The following is a 13,584-nucleotide window of genomic DNA, read 5'->3' on the forward strand; positions in this document are numbered from 1 at the left end:
GGGACAAACCCGCAGGGCCCTGAGTCCGCACGGGGACAGGACGGGAGTGACCACAGGAGGGACACGGGAGGAGCCTGCCACTCACTTGCTGATGTACTCCGCGTCCAGTTGCTTCCCGCATGTCTCACACTTAAAACAGCCCAGATGCCAGTGTTTGTCCAGAGCCACCAGGGACTGGCCACTTTTTATTTCTGTGCCACAGCCCCCACAACCTGAAAGAAAGAGCAGGACACGGACATTGTCACTGTGGGCCAGGAGGCGTGGGGGCCCAGACCACCGGGTCTCCCGACACAGAAGTGCCTAGAGCCGCCCTGCGGGAGGGAACAGAGGGGACAGTCCGGCTGGGTGTGCTGAATGCTGTGAATGTGTAGAAAACAAATCACAAAGTTCACGCTCGCGGGCATTGAGTGCTGACTGCATGCAGCCTGGGCTGGATGCTGACAGAGGCCGCACCTGCCAGAGGATGGGCGCCAGCCCTGGACAGCTGGGGTGTCCTCGAACAAGAGCGCACTGCAGGGCAGGGGCTGCCTGGAGGGGAGGCAGCAGGTCTGGGGGGCCCCATCTGTCCTCTGTCGTCAAGCAGACTGTGAACCTAAGTGACCTGACCAACGTGCACCCCCAAGGAGATGTGCCCCCCCCGCCACTCCTTCCTCCAGCAGTTCCCACTGCCCGGATGCCCCTTCCAGGAAGCCCTCCTGGCCCACTCTCGTCAGGACCTCCTGTGGCCGTCTGTGCCGCATCCCAGACACAGACCGCCCAGTCCCCCACCCGTGTTCTGCTGCGAGTGTCAGCCCACGTCGGAGCCGGGCCCCAGGCAGGTAGCCTCGGGGCTTCCTCTCTTGGCGAACCCCCCCCCCCAGGTGATGCATGCTCCTCATCCCGGGGCCCCCACCTGCTCTGGAGCCCTGACTGTCATCCCCACACCAGCCCGTCCCTGCTTGACAGCCCCTGGGTCCCAGGCCCTTGCCTTAGCACTTGGGCCTCCGGGTCCTGGCACGGCCCAGCTGCCTCCAGGCCTTCCAGTGTGGGCGGCCGCACCAGGGCCCCCACAGCCAGGGTCCCCTGCGCTGAAGGATGATGGGGTGCAACAGGCCAGGGGAACCCCAGGTGCAGAGACCGGCGGCATGACCTGCCCGGGGTGCGCATGTTTGAGTGTGCTGAGTGTGAGAGTGTGCACCTCTGTGTGTGACCGCGTGCATGGATGTGTGTGTGTGTGTGCAAATGTGTCCGTGTGTTTCTGCATGAATGTGTGTCCTTGTGGGAGTGGGTCTGTGTGTGCGTCTGTGTGTGTTTGTGTGTCTATGTGACTATGTGTGTGAGCACGTCCCTGTGTGTCTGTGTGAGCATGCGGGGGGTGTGTGTGTCTGCGCGTGGCGGGGGCAGGACAGGCAGGGCCTCGGGGACCCCCACAGGGTCCTGAGGAGCAGAGACAAGGTGAAGTCATCTGGCAAACAGCCCCCCACGGCCCACAGGAGCCCCTGAGCAACACTACAGTCCTGGGCTCAGCCCAGGGGCTCGCAGGCAGAGTGGGACCCCGCTCCCCAAGATGGAAGAATGTGGCCTGGCTACCAGTCCTGGCCCCCACCATTCTCGGGGTCACACTGAGACAAGCTCTGTCCTCTGCAGGCCCCCATTTCCTCACTGGTGGGGTGAGCGGTCCCATTAAATGACAAAAGGCGAAGACCACACTCGCCACGCCCGCGCCAGGAGGTGCCGCCCACCAGGACGGAAGGGGAAAGGGATAGGGCTCGGGGTGGGGTGCACAGCAGGGCTCCAGAGATGCTCCTCTGACCCATGCTCCTGCCCTTCTCGGCGGACAGAGTGTCTTACTGTTCTAAGAACAGAAAATACTTGACGCCCACAAGACTGTTGGTCAAGTTCTGGCTTTCCTAAATTCTCACACTGTTCAAATCCACATGCAACTCTGGAAACCACCCGAAGATCGGACCACACTCCGAGATCCAGGGCCACGAGGGAAGAGGGTGGCTTGTTCATCTGGGGACCCTGGGGGCCCAGCGTGGGCTGGCAGCTCGGACGCCTGCCGAAGGCATGCATGCGTGAGTGAATGAACGGGCACCAAGAGAATGCCCGCCCCTCTCAAGTTCAGGAGGCATCCAGACCCCATTCCCAACCCGCTACCTCCATCGGTCCCAGCAGCCCAGAGACAACGCAACGCGCCCATTCTGGATTCGAGCGGGCTGGCTTTGAGCGCGGGCTCGCTCCGTAAGCTCCAGGTCACTGCCTCACAGCCGAGGACCACTGCGCTCCCCCGGGGACACTTGGCAATGTCTGGAGACACTTCTGATGGTCGCAACTGGAGGGGGCATGCTCCAGGCACCTGGGGGCCGAGGCCAGAGATGCTGCTCAACATCCCCCAGCGGACGGGATGGTCCCACAGCGGAGAATCATCTGGCCCCAGCTGTCAACGGTGCCAGAGTCGAGAAACCCGGCTCGGAGCCTTCGCGTGCTTCGTACTCTCCCTTCGTACAGGGAGTTGGCCCCTGGGGACAAGGCGGAGGAGCACGCTACGCCGCGTTGCGCCAGGGGCTGGTGGAGAGGCAGGGTGAGCCGTGGTTAGAAACACGGCCCTTGGAGTCAGGCTGCCCCACCCGCTGTGTGACGGCGGGCAAGTCCCGCCGCGTCTCTGTGCTCGGCACAGTGGGGATAATAATGGTCCAGGCTCACACACGTGTCTCGGGCTGAGGAGAGCTAACAGCCACAGGCCCACGGGCACGCCTGATAGCCGACTCTATGCACACGAGGCCGAACGCTGTCACGACAGGAAGACCCGGTGGCCCAATGCCCCGCGGTAGCCATCTGAGGACACCTTGGACGGGAGAGTCTGCCTCCTGCCCGGCCCCAGGGGAGGGCCCAGAGGCTCCGGGTCAGCATGCCAGCTGAGGCTGCAGGGGGATGTGGACCTGACACCGGCCCCAGCCCCTCACTCATCGCAGCGAACTTGGGGCAGAGTCTCACGAACAGCAAGCCCTGACCTCGGAGGCAAGAGCAACATGCACAAAGGACCGTTGTCGTGGAAACAGCAATCATCACTTTCTAAACACAACTGGAGCTCAGCGTCACTTTGCAGGGCTTTGCAAAGGACAGCACAGAGTCTTGTCGTGAGTCCTGACGCCAACAGTCATCAGCAGAGGGCATGTCCTCGGGGGAGTGTGTCCCCACTGCCTGGGGCAGAGGTCGTGGGAATCCGCCCGCTCACCCACACACCCTGGACTGGCTCATCACAGCAACGGGGATGGGCCTGGGCTGCCGCCCCAACACGACCCTTCTAGAAAGTTCCAAACAGTTTCCTGTTTCCCCCAGAGTGCTCCCTCCTCTAGCAGATGTGGCACGGATCTCCAGCTCTGCCACTAACTTGTGTGGGACACAGGACATGTGGGGCGGCCTCTCTGCACCCCAGCTGTGAACTGGGGAAGGTGGGACCCACCCTCGCCCCTGCCCTCCAGGTCAAACCGGGTCGGGGAGCAGGGGAGGGCTCTGAGTCGAATCTGAGACTGACTTTGGAAAGCATGGAGCCCACTGAGGTCTAAAATGTGAAAATGCTGACATGTTATGAGCGAGGCCTGTCATTTCTCTGAAAGCCCCAAACTGAGTGGAAGAGCCGGGAGCAGCTGGGAGAGAAAAAGTGTGTTCAAGCGTGCCCCACGCACTGGGGCTCTGAGCTAAACCGGAGAAACCCGCCCCTGATGCAATATGGGGGCGTGAGGCGCACGGCTGGAAGGCGGCCGGGAGTGGGAGTTGGCTCCTGGGGGCTGCGGCACCCCACAGGGCAGGTGCCCCCCAGCCGTACAACCCACAGGGCATATAACCTCACAGCCTCACTGCCCCGTTTCCCAGGCAGGAGTGGGCCAGCGAGGGGTTTAGGGGAGCCTCTCTCAGGGAAGAAGACACAGAAGCTCCAAGGGCCACAGACCAGCTGGTCTCAGAGGGAAGGGCTGTGGACCCTTGGTGTTGCCCCCCTTCCTGCTGACTCTGGAGGGGCCTCCAGGCCTCAGCTCCAGGGTGACCCCAGGTTCTGGGTGTGAATCCATCTATGCACTGGTAGGGCTGAGCCCCAGCCGGAGAAGCACAGAGCCGGGGTGGGTGCGGAACGGGTGACCAAGCCTAAGAACAGGCCCCAGGGCCCCTCAGCTTGGACAAAGCGGCTCCCCACTCCGTGCCCCCGAGGCCCCACATCCTGCCCGCCCTGCCCCATGCCCACACGCACTTCTGACCCCATGCCCAGTCCCAGAGAGGGGACACAGCTTGCCCAGGGCACACAGGGGTGATTGGGAGGGTTCACCTGGGGCAGCCGGGCCCAGAGCTGCCCCTGATGTCATGGTGCCAGGCCCCCCAGGGAAGGCTGCCCTGTGACAGTGAGACCAGCAACCAGGTCAGAAGGCTGGGGGAGGCCAGTGAAGGGGAGCCGGGAGGAGGAGAAGCAACAAGCCCTCTTGGGGAGGAGACCCTCCCCCGGGTGGTGGGGGAGGCGGCCCAGGGCAGACACTCTTGTGCAAGCCTCAGAAGGAAGGGTGTGCTCCTCCAGGGATGGAATGGCGTGGGCGTCCAATGCCAAGTGCTTATCTTGTTCCTAAGCAACAGGCTCCGGGCCAGAGAGCGGAAGAGGGACTCTGAAGGACGCTCAGGGCCCAGGACTCCAGCTGGACTCCTACCTCCACAGCTGCCCCAGGAGAGGATGGCTTTCCTCCTCGCACCCCACTGCAGGGGGCCGCGGTCCCTCCCCAGCCCTGCAACCTGCAGGCAAACCACACTGTCAGGCTCCTCCCAGCATCCCTCACTCAACAACCATCTACGGCTCCTCGTTGCCTCCGGGACACGCTTGGGACTCCTTGGCATGGCTTGGCCCTCTGGTTTCCATCTCTCCCGTTTCCTTCTGTTCCCTGTCCCCACACAGCAGCCCCCCTTGTCCACTCACAAGGGTCTGGTGGTTGCCCACGGCACCTTCCACTTTCTCCCTGTTCTGTAGTGCCTTCCCTTCAATGCCCACCTACCTGAACCTCTGTGTCAAGTTTCAGAACTAAGGCCACCTCCTCCAAAACATCTGGTCACAGCAGGGTAAGCTCCCCGGCTTTGGGGTTTGAAGGCCTTGGCTCAAGCCTCAGGTGCACCATTCTCTAGCTGGCCACAGGGCGCCTGGCCCACAGCCACCGTGCCACCAGACCGGGGCACTTCTGCACCTATAGAAGGAGCAGAGGCTTCCTGCCTGGCAGGGCTGCTCTGGGCACAAAAGGAAGCAGGAATTCGGAAGATTTTGAAGACATCCACACAGGAACCAAGAACTGGTGATGAATGTTTAACACTTTCTAGGCACAAAAAAGGTGCTAGGCTGGAGAGTCTCACTGTGGACCAGAAGAGGGGGCAGGTCACATTATTAGACCATCTGAGGGTCAGGGGAGCATTTGTCCTCTGGAAAGGTAAATTGGGTATTTTAAAATAAATTTACATTTGGAAAGGTCAGAGCCTTTTAAAACTCACAATATTCCCAATGAGTCCGGGTTCAGGCATATTTCCCTTTTTACTCAGGCTGCCAGGGAGCTCTGGACAAACTGTTCAAACTAATCTCACCCCCCTTTTAGATTTTGCTTGTTAGAGTTTTTGATTACTATTTCAGATTTAATTATAACAGTATTGATTGCAAAGCAAATTCTCAGAAGTTCAAGCAATCCCCATCCTCAGTGGGAGAGAAAGTTTTGAATGGAGGGCTCTCCCAGCAAGCCCCAAAGCCACAGTCTGACCAGCTAGCACTGCTGTTAGCTTGCCTCCCCAGGGGATGAAGACTTTGCCTCCTTTCACAGAGCAAAACTACTCCCAGACTCTGAGGCCAGCCCTGAGCTTCTAGAAGGCTGCAGGTGCAATCTCCTCTGGAGAGACTTTCAACACAACACCTGAGGTGGGAAGAAGGTGCTTCACGGGGACAGGGAATGAACTAAGAGCGAGGGGCTGGTTTTGGAGGTCAGCAGAAAGCCCTCCTCTGTCGAGGGGCACACAACCCCAGCACTGGGGTACACCGTGACCACGGCACGCAGTGTGGGCTCTGAAACTCCATTTCTGCCCGGGGAGCCTGGCAGCAGCGGGCCCTGGAGCTCCGGGCCCCCTTCCCGGTCCCCGCGTCCCACATCTGGCCCAGAAGAGCCGCAGAAGCTGCGGAAGGCAGGCTCCTGCCTGCCCCACCTTGCTTTCTCGCTGCCCTGCACCCTCAGCGACACTCCAGCCCACCTTTGTTCCATGACGTCTGCTTCTGCATCCAACAAGCATCTACTGAGTACCACTGCATACAAACCCTGGCCTTGCTCCCAGGGCTTGCAGCAGTTAACCCAGGAGCTCTCGACCTCAGGAGCCCAGAGTTCAGTGCTCTCCTAATGGCTCCCCCAAAGGGCTTCTGGAAGGTCTAGAATTATCTGTGGAGCTGAATGTGTGTGTGTGTGTGTGTGTGTCGGGGGGAGGACCAGAGGAGGCCAGGAGGCTTCCTGGAGGAGGCTGGCTAGACCAGGCTGGAGGGCACAGCCCCCTAAAAACTTCTGTCCCCGGTTCCCTTCCTGTGTCTGTCGTCCACAGTCACCCTTCACTCCCACCGCTTCTGCTTCGGGTCCGTGGGGTCAGGCCCCTCCCCGGGCCCTGAGGAGGCCAGCCCCCCATGCCCCTACCCCACCCCCGCGCCGCTCGGTGCCCACTTACTCCAGAGGCCCTGGGACAGGTGCACGCTGCTGCCCACTGTCTTGGGCAGGGAGCACTTCTGACACATGCATTCCTTCCCGTTGAAGGTCACTCGGTCCCCCGGCGGGAAGGGCAGCCTGCAACAAGACAGCACGTGACCAGCCAGGATCACCTCCGGCTCTTCTCCTGGGTGGGGGCAGGAGGGGCCAGACCCCCCCCCACTATACCACCACCTCCCCCGGGGCCTTGTGGGGACAGGTGCCACAGGCTGAGGATGCAGGGCCTCCCCACCCAGGGCCTCCTGCGTTCCTGCCGCGTGAGTCCCGGCTCGGTCCTCTACTGCACAAACAGGCAGGATGGCAGGGCCCTGGTGAGGAGCAGTGAGGGCCAGCCCCGTGTTTGGCACGTGGCAACGAACCAGGCAGCCTCAACCGCCCCCTCCTCCATTCCCCCCTGCCTCCTCTGACCACCCAGCATGCTTTGTCCATATCAGTTGAACAGCAATGGCAAAGGCTAGCATTTACTGAGCACCTACTGTGTGTTAGGTGCCACGAATTACGGTAGATACCCCACATGCATGCCTCATGTAATAACTTCGGGAAGTTCAGAGACAATAGTTAACTTTTCCAAGGACGCACAGCTGATGCATGTCAGAACCAGAGTCAAACCAAGACCCGTTCAGGCTCCAAAGCCCCATGATTTATTTACCTACTCGGGCCTCTAAGAAGTCAGTGCCTTGTACAAGCAGGCCTTGTAGACAACAAGGTATCGCACGTTATATCCATCTCTATTTAAGTTTGGCATTTTGCTTATCATGGATGTTTTTGCACTAATTTTTAATTTTTAATTTTTTTTTTAAAGATTTTATTTATTTATTTGAGAGAGAGAGAATGAGAGAGAGCACATGAGAGGGGAGGGTCAGAGGGAGAAGCAGACTCCCTGCCGAGCAGGGAGCCCGATGCGGGACTCGATCCAGGGACTCCAGGATCATGACCTGAGCCGAAGGCAGTCGCTTAACCAACTGAGCCACCCAGGCGCCCCTTAATTTTTTAAATACCACATTAAAATATCATTTACCTTGATCGCTTATTTTTTGGGCACTCGCTGAAATTCTGCATCCAGAGAGAGTCCCAGCCCCGGTGCAGGCTGGGTGGAGGCAGAAGAGAGCCGCCTCACCTCCCTGCACCAAGGACGTCCCCCCCTGGTGCCTGGGAGATGGGTAAGGTGGCTGCCCGTCGGCAAGCGAGGGACAGGCCACCTGCAGTCAGGGGCTGGAAGACCGACTTCAGTGTCCTGCCAGTGTCCATCCCAGCCACCTGCTGCCACTGAGCTCCCAGCTGCCCTGGGGCCACTTTCCTTCCCCTGCTCAGCCCAGCCAGAGAACCTGAGCTCTGGGGCAGTGGCCTGCAGCATTCTCCGGACCAGGACATGCCCTTTCCTCGGGTTAAAACTTCATGTCTCCCCTCTGCCTTCTCAGGGCTGACAATCCATGGAGCATCCAGGCACTCAGTAGGTACTTGCTAATGAGTGAATGAGTGAGTGAACGAGTGAATGACTGAAGGCCTCCAGGGGGGCCTAACGCAGCGCCCCCTCCTGCCTGGCCTCCCCACGCAGCCTGCCGGGTCACACCAGCCCCAGGCCAGGCCCGAGCTGGGAGCATGCCTCCCCCCAACGGAGCCTGCCCTAGCCCCCACCTTGTACAGCTGGTGTTCATCCAGGCAAATACAGGCTGAGCTGGCCCACCTGCCCAGGCTTGTGAGACAGCCGTGTGCACCTGGCTTCTTGGGGCCCGGAGCCTTGCAGCTAATGCCTTGAGCTGTATCACCTGTGGCCAATGCTGTGCTCTGCCAGTCCTTCTTAGAGTCTTACAGCTGGCCTGGTAATGTGGGGTGTTGGCATAGAGTGGGGGGTCCTCGCCTTCCCTGCATGTGCTCTGACAGGGTCTCTGGCTATGGATCCCAGGGCAAGTTACTTACCCTGTCTGAGTCCTGTTTCTCACCTGTAAAGTGGGACTGGTAATACCTGAGGTACGGTCAATCTCATGGGGTTGTTATTCATCCCTCCATCCCTCCATCCCTCCATCCATCCCTCCTTCCATCCATGCATCCATGCATCATCCGTCGATTCATCCATCCATCCATCTCCCTTCCATCCATCCATCCATCAGACAAACTGCATGGAAAGCTCTAGCATACTGCCTGGGACCAGGAGGGGCTGAATAAATGATAGCTATTATTTTGCTAGTTCAACTTTATTGAAATGTACATTGACAAATACACGCATTCATGTTATCAACACCACAGTCATGATACGGGACATTTCTGTCCACTGCAGAAAGTCCCCTGTGACTGTCCATAATCACCCCCCATCACCACCCCTGGCCCCAGGCAACCATGATGGGCATTCCGTCACTGTGGATTGGAACTGTCTTTTCTAGAATTGCAACTGCATACATATGGAATCACACCGTGTGTAGTCTTTGATGTCTGGTTCAGCGTCCTGCCCCTGACATTCACTCACATGGCTGTGTGCATCAGTGGCTTGCCCCTTGTTACGGTGGAGTAGTGCTCCACTGGACAGATGAGGGACAACATGATTCCATTCACTGCCGAAAGACATTTGGGCTCTTTCCGGTTTGGGGCTGTTACAAATAAAAATGCTAAGAATGTTTGGTGACGAGTCTTTCCATGGACATGTGTTTCCACTTCTCTTGGGTACATGCATACCTAGGAGTGGAATCACCGGGTCATAGGTTAACTCTATGTTTATAACAAACAAACTGCTAAACTGATTTACAGACAGGTTGTACCACTTTGCATTCGCCCCAGCAATACATGAGCATTCCTTCAGCTTCATGTCCTCACCAACACTTGTCATTACCCACCTTTTTAGCTTTAGCCATTCTGGATAGATGATGGTAGTCCACCACTTTAATCTGCACTGTTGCGTGTGCTTATGGTCATTCATGTCTATTCTTCTGTGGAGTGTCTGTTAAACTCTTCTGCCCATTTTTTATAGGGTTTTTGTTTATCTTCTTATTGATGACTTGTAGAAGTTCTTTATGTATTTTGGACGCCAGGCCCTCATCAGATATATCTTATCTACCAGTTGATGGCTTGCTTCTGTACTTTACCGATGCCTTTTGACATCATTTTTCTTCTTCTAATTTTACTGTCAGGTAGGTGTGCTGGCAATAAGTTCTCTAGGCTTTTGTGTGTCTACAGAAGTCTTTATTTCGCCTTCATTTTTCTTTTTTGCAGGGGGGACACATTTATTCATGTTATTCTAATCACATACATCTTGGAGATACTTCAGTTTCAGTTCCAGACCACTGCAATAAAGCAAATATTGCAATAAAGCAAGTCAAATGGATCTTCTGGTTTCCCGGTGCATAGAAAAGTGATGTTTATGCTGTAGTCCATTAAATGTGCAATAGCATTAAGTCTAAAAAATGAAGTGCATACCTTACTTAACAAAAAGTACTTTATTGCTAAAAAACATGCTAACCACCATCTGAACTTTCAGCAAGTCGTAATCACTGATCACAGACCAGCATGACAAATATAATCATACAAAAGTTTGGCATATTGTGAGAATTACCAAAAGGTGACGCAGAGACATGAAGTGAGCAACTACTGTCGGAAAATGGCACCGACACACTTGCTTGATGCAGGGTGGCCACGAACCTTCAATTGGTAAAAAATGCAGTATCTGCAAAACTCAATAAAGTGAAGTGCAACAAAACGAGGTATGCCTGTACATAACGTTCATACCATTCAACGTGTATGATTCAACGGTTTCTAGTGTATTCAGACTCGTGTATGTGTCCCCATGATCAATTTGAGGACTTTTTCATCACCCCAAAAAAGAAACCCCATAGTCTTTGGAGGTCTTGCCTTCATTTTTTGAAAGTCTTTTTCTTCCTTTTTTTTTTTTTGGCTTGGTATGAAATTGTTTGATTTTTTCCTTATAACTTTTTGAAGATGCCATTCCATTGTCTTCTAGGATGCATAGTTTAGGTAAGAAGTCTGCAGTCATTCTTTCATTCCACTGTATATGATGTGGGTCTTTTCTCTTACTCCTTGTTAGAATTCTTATTACTATTTTTCAGAAATTTGATTATGAAGGACTTAGTAGGTTTCTGTCATGTTTTTTCTGCTTGGGGTTTATCAAGATTCCTGGATCCATGGGTTTATAGTGTTCATCAAGAATGGAAAATTTTCAGCCATTATTTCTTCAATTATTTGGATTTCCCTTACCTCCAGCGTTTCCCCCTCCCAGCCCAGACAGGCAGAAAGATCCATTATCCACAGATCCCTGAATCTGTTTTCATGTTTTCCAGTCTTTTCTGTCTCTGTGCTTTAGTCTGTATAGTTTCTGTTGTTATGTTTTCAGGTTCACCAAGCCTTTCCTCTGCAATACCTAATCTACTGCTAATCCCTTTGAAGGGATCTGTCATCTCAGAAATTGTCATTTTCATTTCAAGAATTTCCATTTGGCTTCTTTTTATCCCTTCTGTAAGACTTCTCTTACATTCACATTTTCCTTTAAATACCTAAGCATATTTTCAATACTGTTTCAAAGCCACCATTTGCTGGTTTCACATCACTCTCATTTCTGGGTCTATTGCTATTGACTGGGTTTTCTTCTGGCTTTGGGTCTCATTTCCCAGCTTCTATGACTAGTAAGATCCGACTGGATGTTGGGCACTGCTGATGCTATGTTGCTGAGGGCTGGATTTTCCGTCTTCCTATGAAGAGTGCTGGACTTGCTCTGGCAGGCAGTTAGCTCATTTGCAGATCAGTGCAAACTTTTGGGGGTTTATTCTTGTACTTCATTTCAGCAGCTGCTTGTAGCCTTTGCTCTAGGGCTATTTTATTTTATTTTTTTAAAAGATTTTATTTATTCATTTGACAGAGAGATAGAGAGAGAGAACAAGTAGGCAGAGAAGCAGGCAGAGGGAGAGGGAGAAGCAGGCTCCCTGCCTAACAGGGAGCCCGGGGCTCGATCCCAGAACCCTGGGATCATGACCTGAGCCGAAGGCAGTCGCTTAACCAACTGAGCCACCCAGGCACCCCTGCTCTAGGGCTATTTTAGTCCCACCAATAAGGCACGACTTTTTTGGCATCCCCATTGCGTACCTGGGTGTTCAACAACCTGGTCACACCTCGAATGTCTTCCAGCCCCAGGAACCGTTCAGCTTACAACAATCTAGCCATCCTTTGTCCACCTTGTGAAATGTCCTCTATGCCTATGTGGCTTTGTGTTCAGTGAAAGGCTCAAAGGTGCCCCCATGTTGCTCTCTGCGCTTGCTCTGTGTGGCTCCCCCCCGCCCCCCCGCCCCAGAGCACAGCCCCCACTGCTCGTATCACTGCCTCCTGACTCATCTCTCCAGGAACTGCTTCCGGGCACAAAGCTGGGTGGTTGTGGGCTCCGTTGCCTTTGTGGTCCTGGTCTTAGTCCCACACAGACTGCGCCCCAATGCCCCCAAACAATTGCTTCATGTAGAGTTTTGCAGTTCTGTACAGAGGCTGGTAAGTCCAGCCCAGTTACTCCAGTGTGACAGAGCTGTCTGCTGTTATTTTAAAAACAGAAGATTATCCAGAGGTGATCTTTCAAACTTGTTCTGATTATGTCCCCTTGTCTCTAAGCTGTTTGCACGGAAATCAATCATTGGATCATCCTTGCGGGAACTCTGAGACCCACACTAGCTGCAACAGCATAGTGACTGTCGTTAGAAATACTCCCCGTCATCGTCCCCTCCTCTCTGCATCCCTCTGGCAGAAACATCCATTTTTGTCCAGCACACATGCCATACCCACAGATAACACTCAGAAAGTCCCCTTGAAACTGGCTGTGCTGAGACAGAGAAAACAGAGCAGATAAACTCTGGGTTCTCTTTGTTCTCTGTTTCTTAGACATAGAACGTCTCCCTGGGAGCAGTGTGTCTAGGGCAGGGGTGGGTGCAGGAGGAGGCTGCTCACGTGGCAAAGCTGCTCCCAGGCTCCCTCCTAAGTCCCCAGAGGTGCAGGGCACACCGGGGAGCCGGCTGTGGCCCTGCTGCGAGGACTAGGCTCTCGTCTAACTCCAGCCATCCTCCGCCTTGTCCCTGCTCTGGGCCGGGCACCTGGCCCCACAGAGGTGGAGGAGTCAGACCCAGCCCCTGCCCGCACGGAGCTCACATCAAGTGGCTGCCAGGGCGGGGGGGTCTAGGAGAGCAGCGGGCACAGTGGGTGTCCCAAGGAGGGAGAGAGCTGTTCCCCAGGGTAGGAAAGGCCCTGGGCGGGGCATCCTCATACTTCAGTGTCTCTAGGTGCAGAGCCCTGTAGAGTCTGAGCCACTGCGTCTCCAAGCCGCTGGTGCCAGCCCTGTGCCAGGCCTGCAGAGGTGCTTAAAGGGCCCAGCTGAATGAATGAATGAATGAATGAATGAATGAGTGAAGGAGGGAAGGAACGAGAGCAGACTGTGAAGACCGTCTCAGCCAGGCTAAGCAGCTTGTACTTTCTCATGGATGCCAGGGGGCAGCGGGGCGGAGGGACAGACAGAGGGGAGGCAGGGACCCCAGTGTGGAGGCCATGGCAGGACCCCAAGCAGGCACACTTTGAGACCTGAGCGGGGCTAGTGGCTGGGCAGATGCTAGAAAGGGAGGGACCCTTCCCCAAATCTGGAACCCAGGGGGATGGGTGAGGGGCCACCCATAGATCAAGGACTCAGGACAGCTGAGGGGTGGCGGTGGGTGGTCAAGGAGGGGCTGAAGTGTGGACACAGCAAGAGAGAGAAGAAACGTGTGGAGGATGCTGGGAGGAGAGGAGCTCACCAAGGGGGCCGAGGAGGGCGGGGAGGGAGCTCCTTCCCAAAAGCCCAAGGAGGCCCCATTGGCAGCCTCAGAACCTGCTGGACTCTGGGCCCCCC

At 55.6% G+C, this 13,584-nt stretch overlaps 1 protein-coding gene across 21 annotated transcripts in view; it reads right to left on the reverse strand.

The window, feature by feature from the left end:
* The window catches only part of ABLIM2 (actin binding LIM protein family member 2), a 144,720-nt gene that overhangs the window by 81,754 nt on the left and 49,382 nt on the right, over positions 1–13,584 (reverse strand). For 20 of the 21 annotated variants that reach the window (XM_035005364.1, XM_035005379.1, XM_035005381.1 and 17 more), the window contains exons 4-5: positions 6,694–6,809; positions 86–212 (exon numbers count right to left, since the gene is read on the reverse strand). In XM_035005364.1, coding sequence (XP_034861255.1) covers positions 86–212; positions 6,694–6,809 — 243 coding nt within the window. Of the gene's footprint in view, positions 1–85; positions 213–6,693; positions 6,810–9,556; positions 9,947–13,584 lie in introns of those variants that run through there. The other variant, XM_035005375.1, reaches the window with a different exon arrangement.

The sequence above is a fragment of the Mirounga leonina genome, unplaced genomic scaffold, assembly GCF_011800145.1.
Source record: "Mirounga leonina isolate KUSES-001 unplaced genomic scaffold, KU_Mleo_1.0 Mir_129, whole genome shotgun sequence".
Lineage (NCBI taxonomy): Eukaryota > Metazoa > Chordata > Mammalia > Carnivora > Phocidae > Mirounga > Mirounga leonina.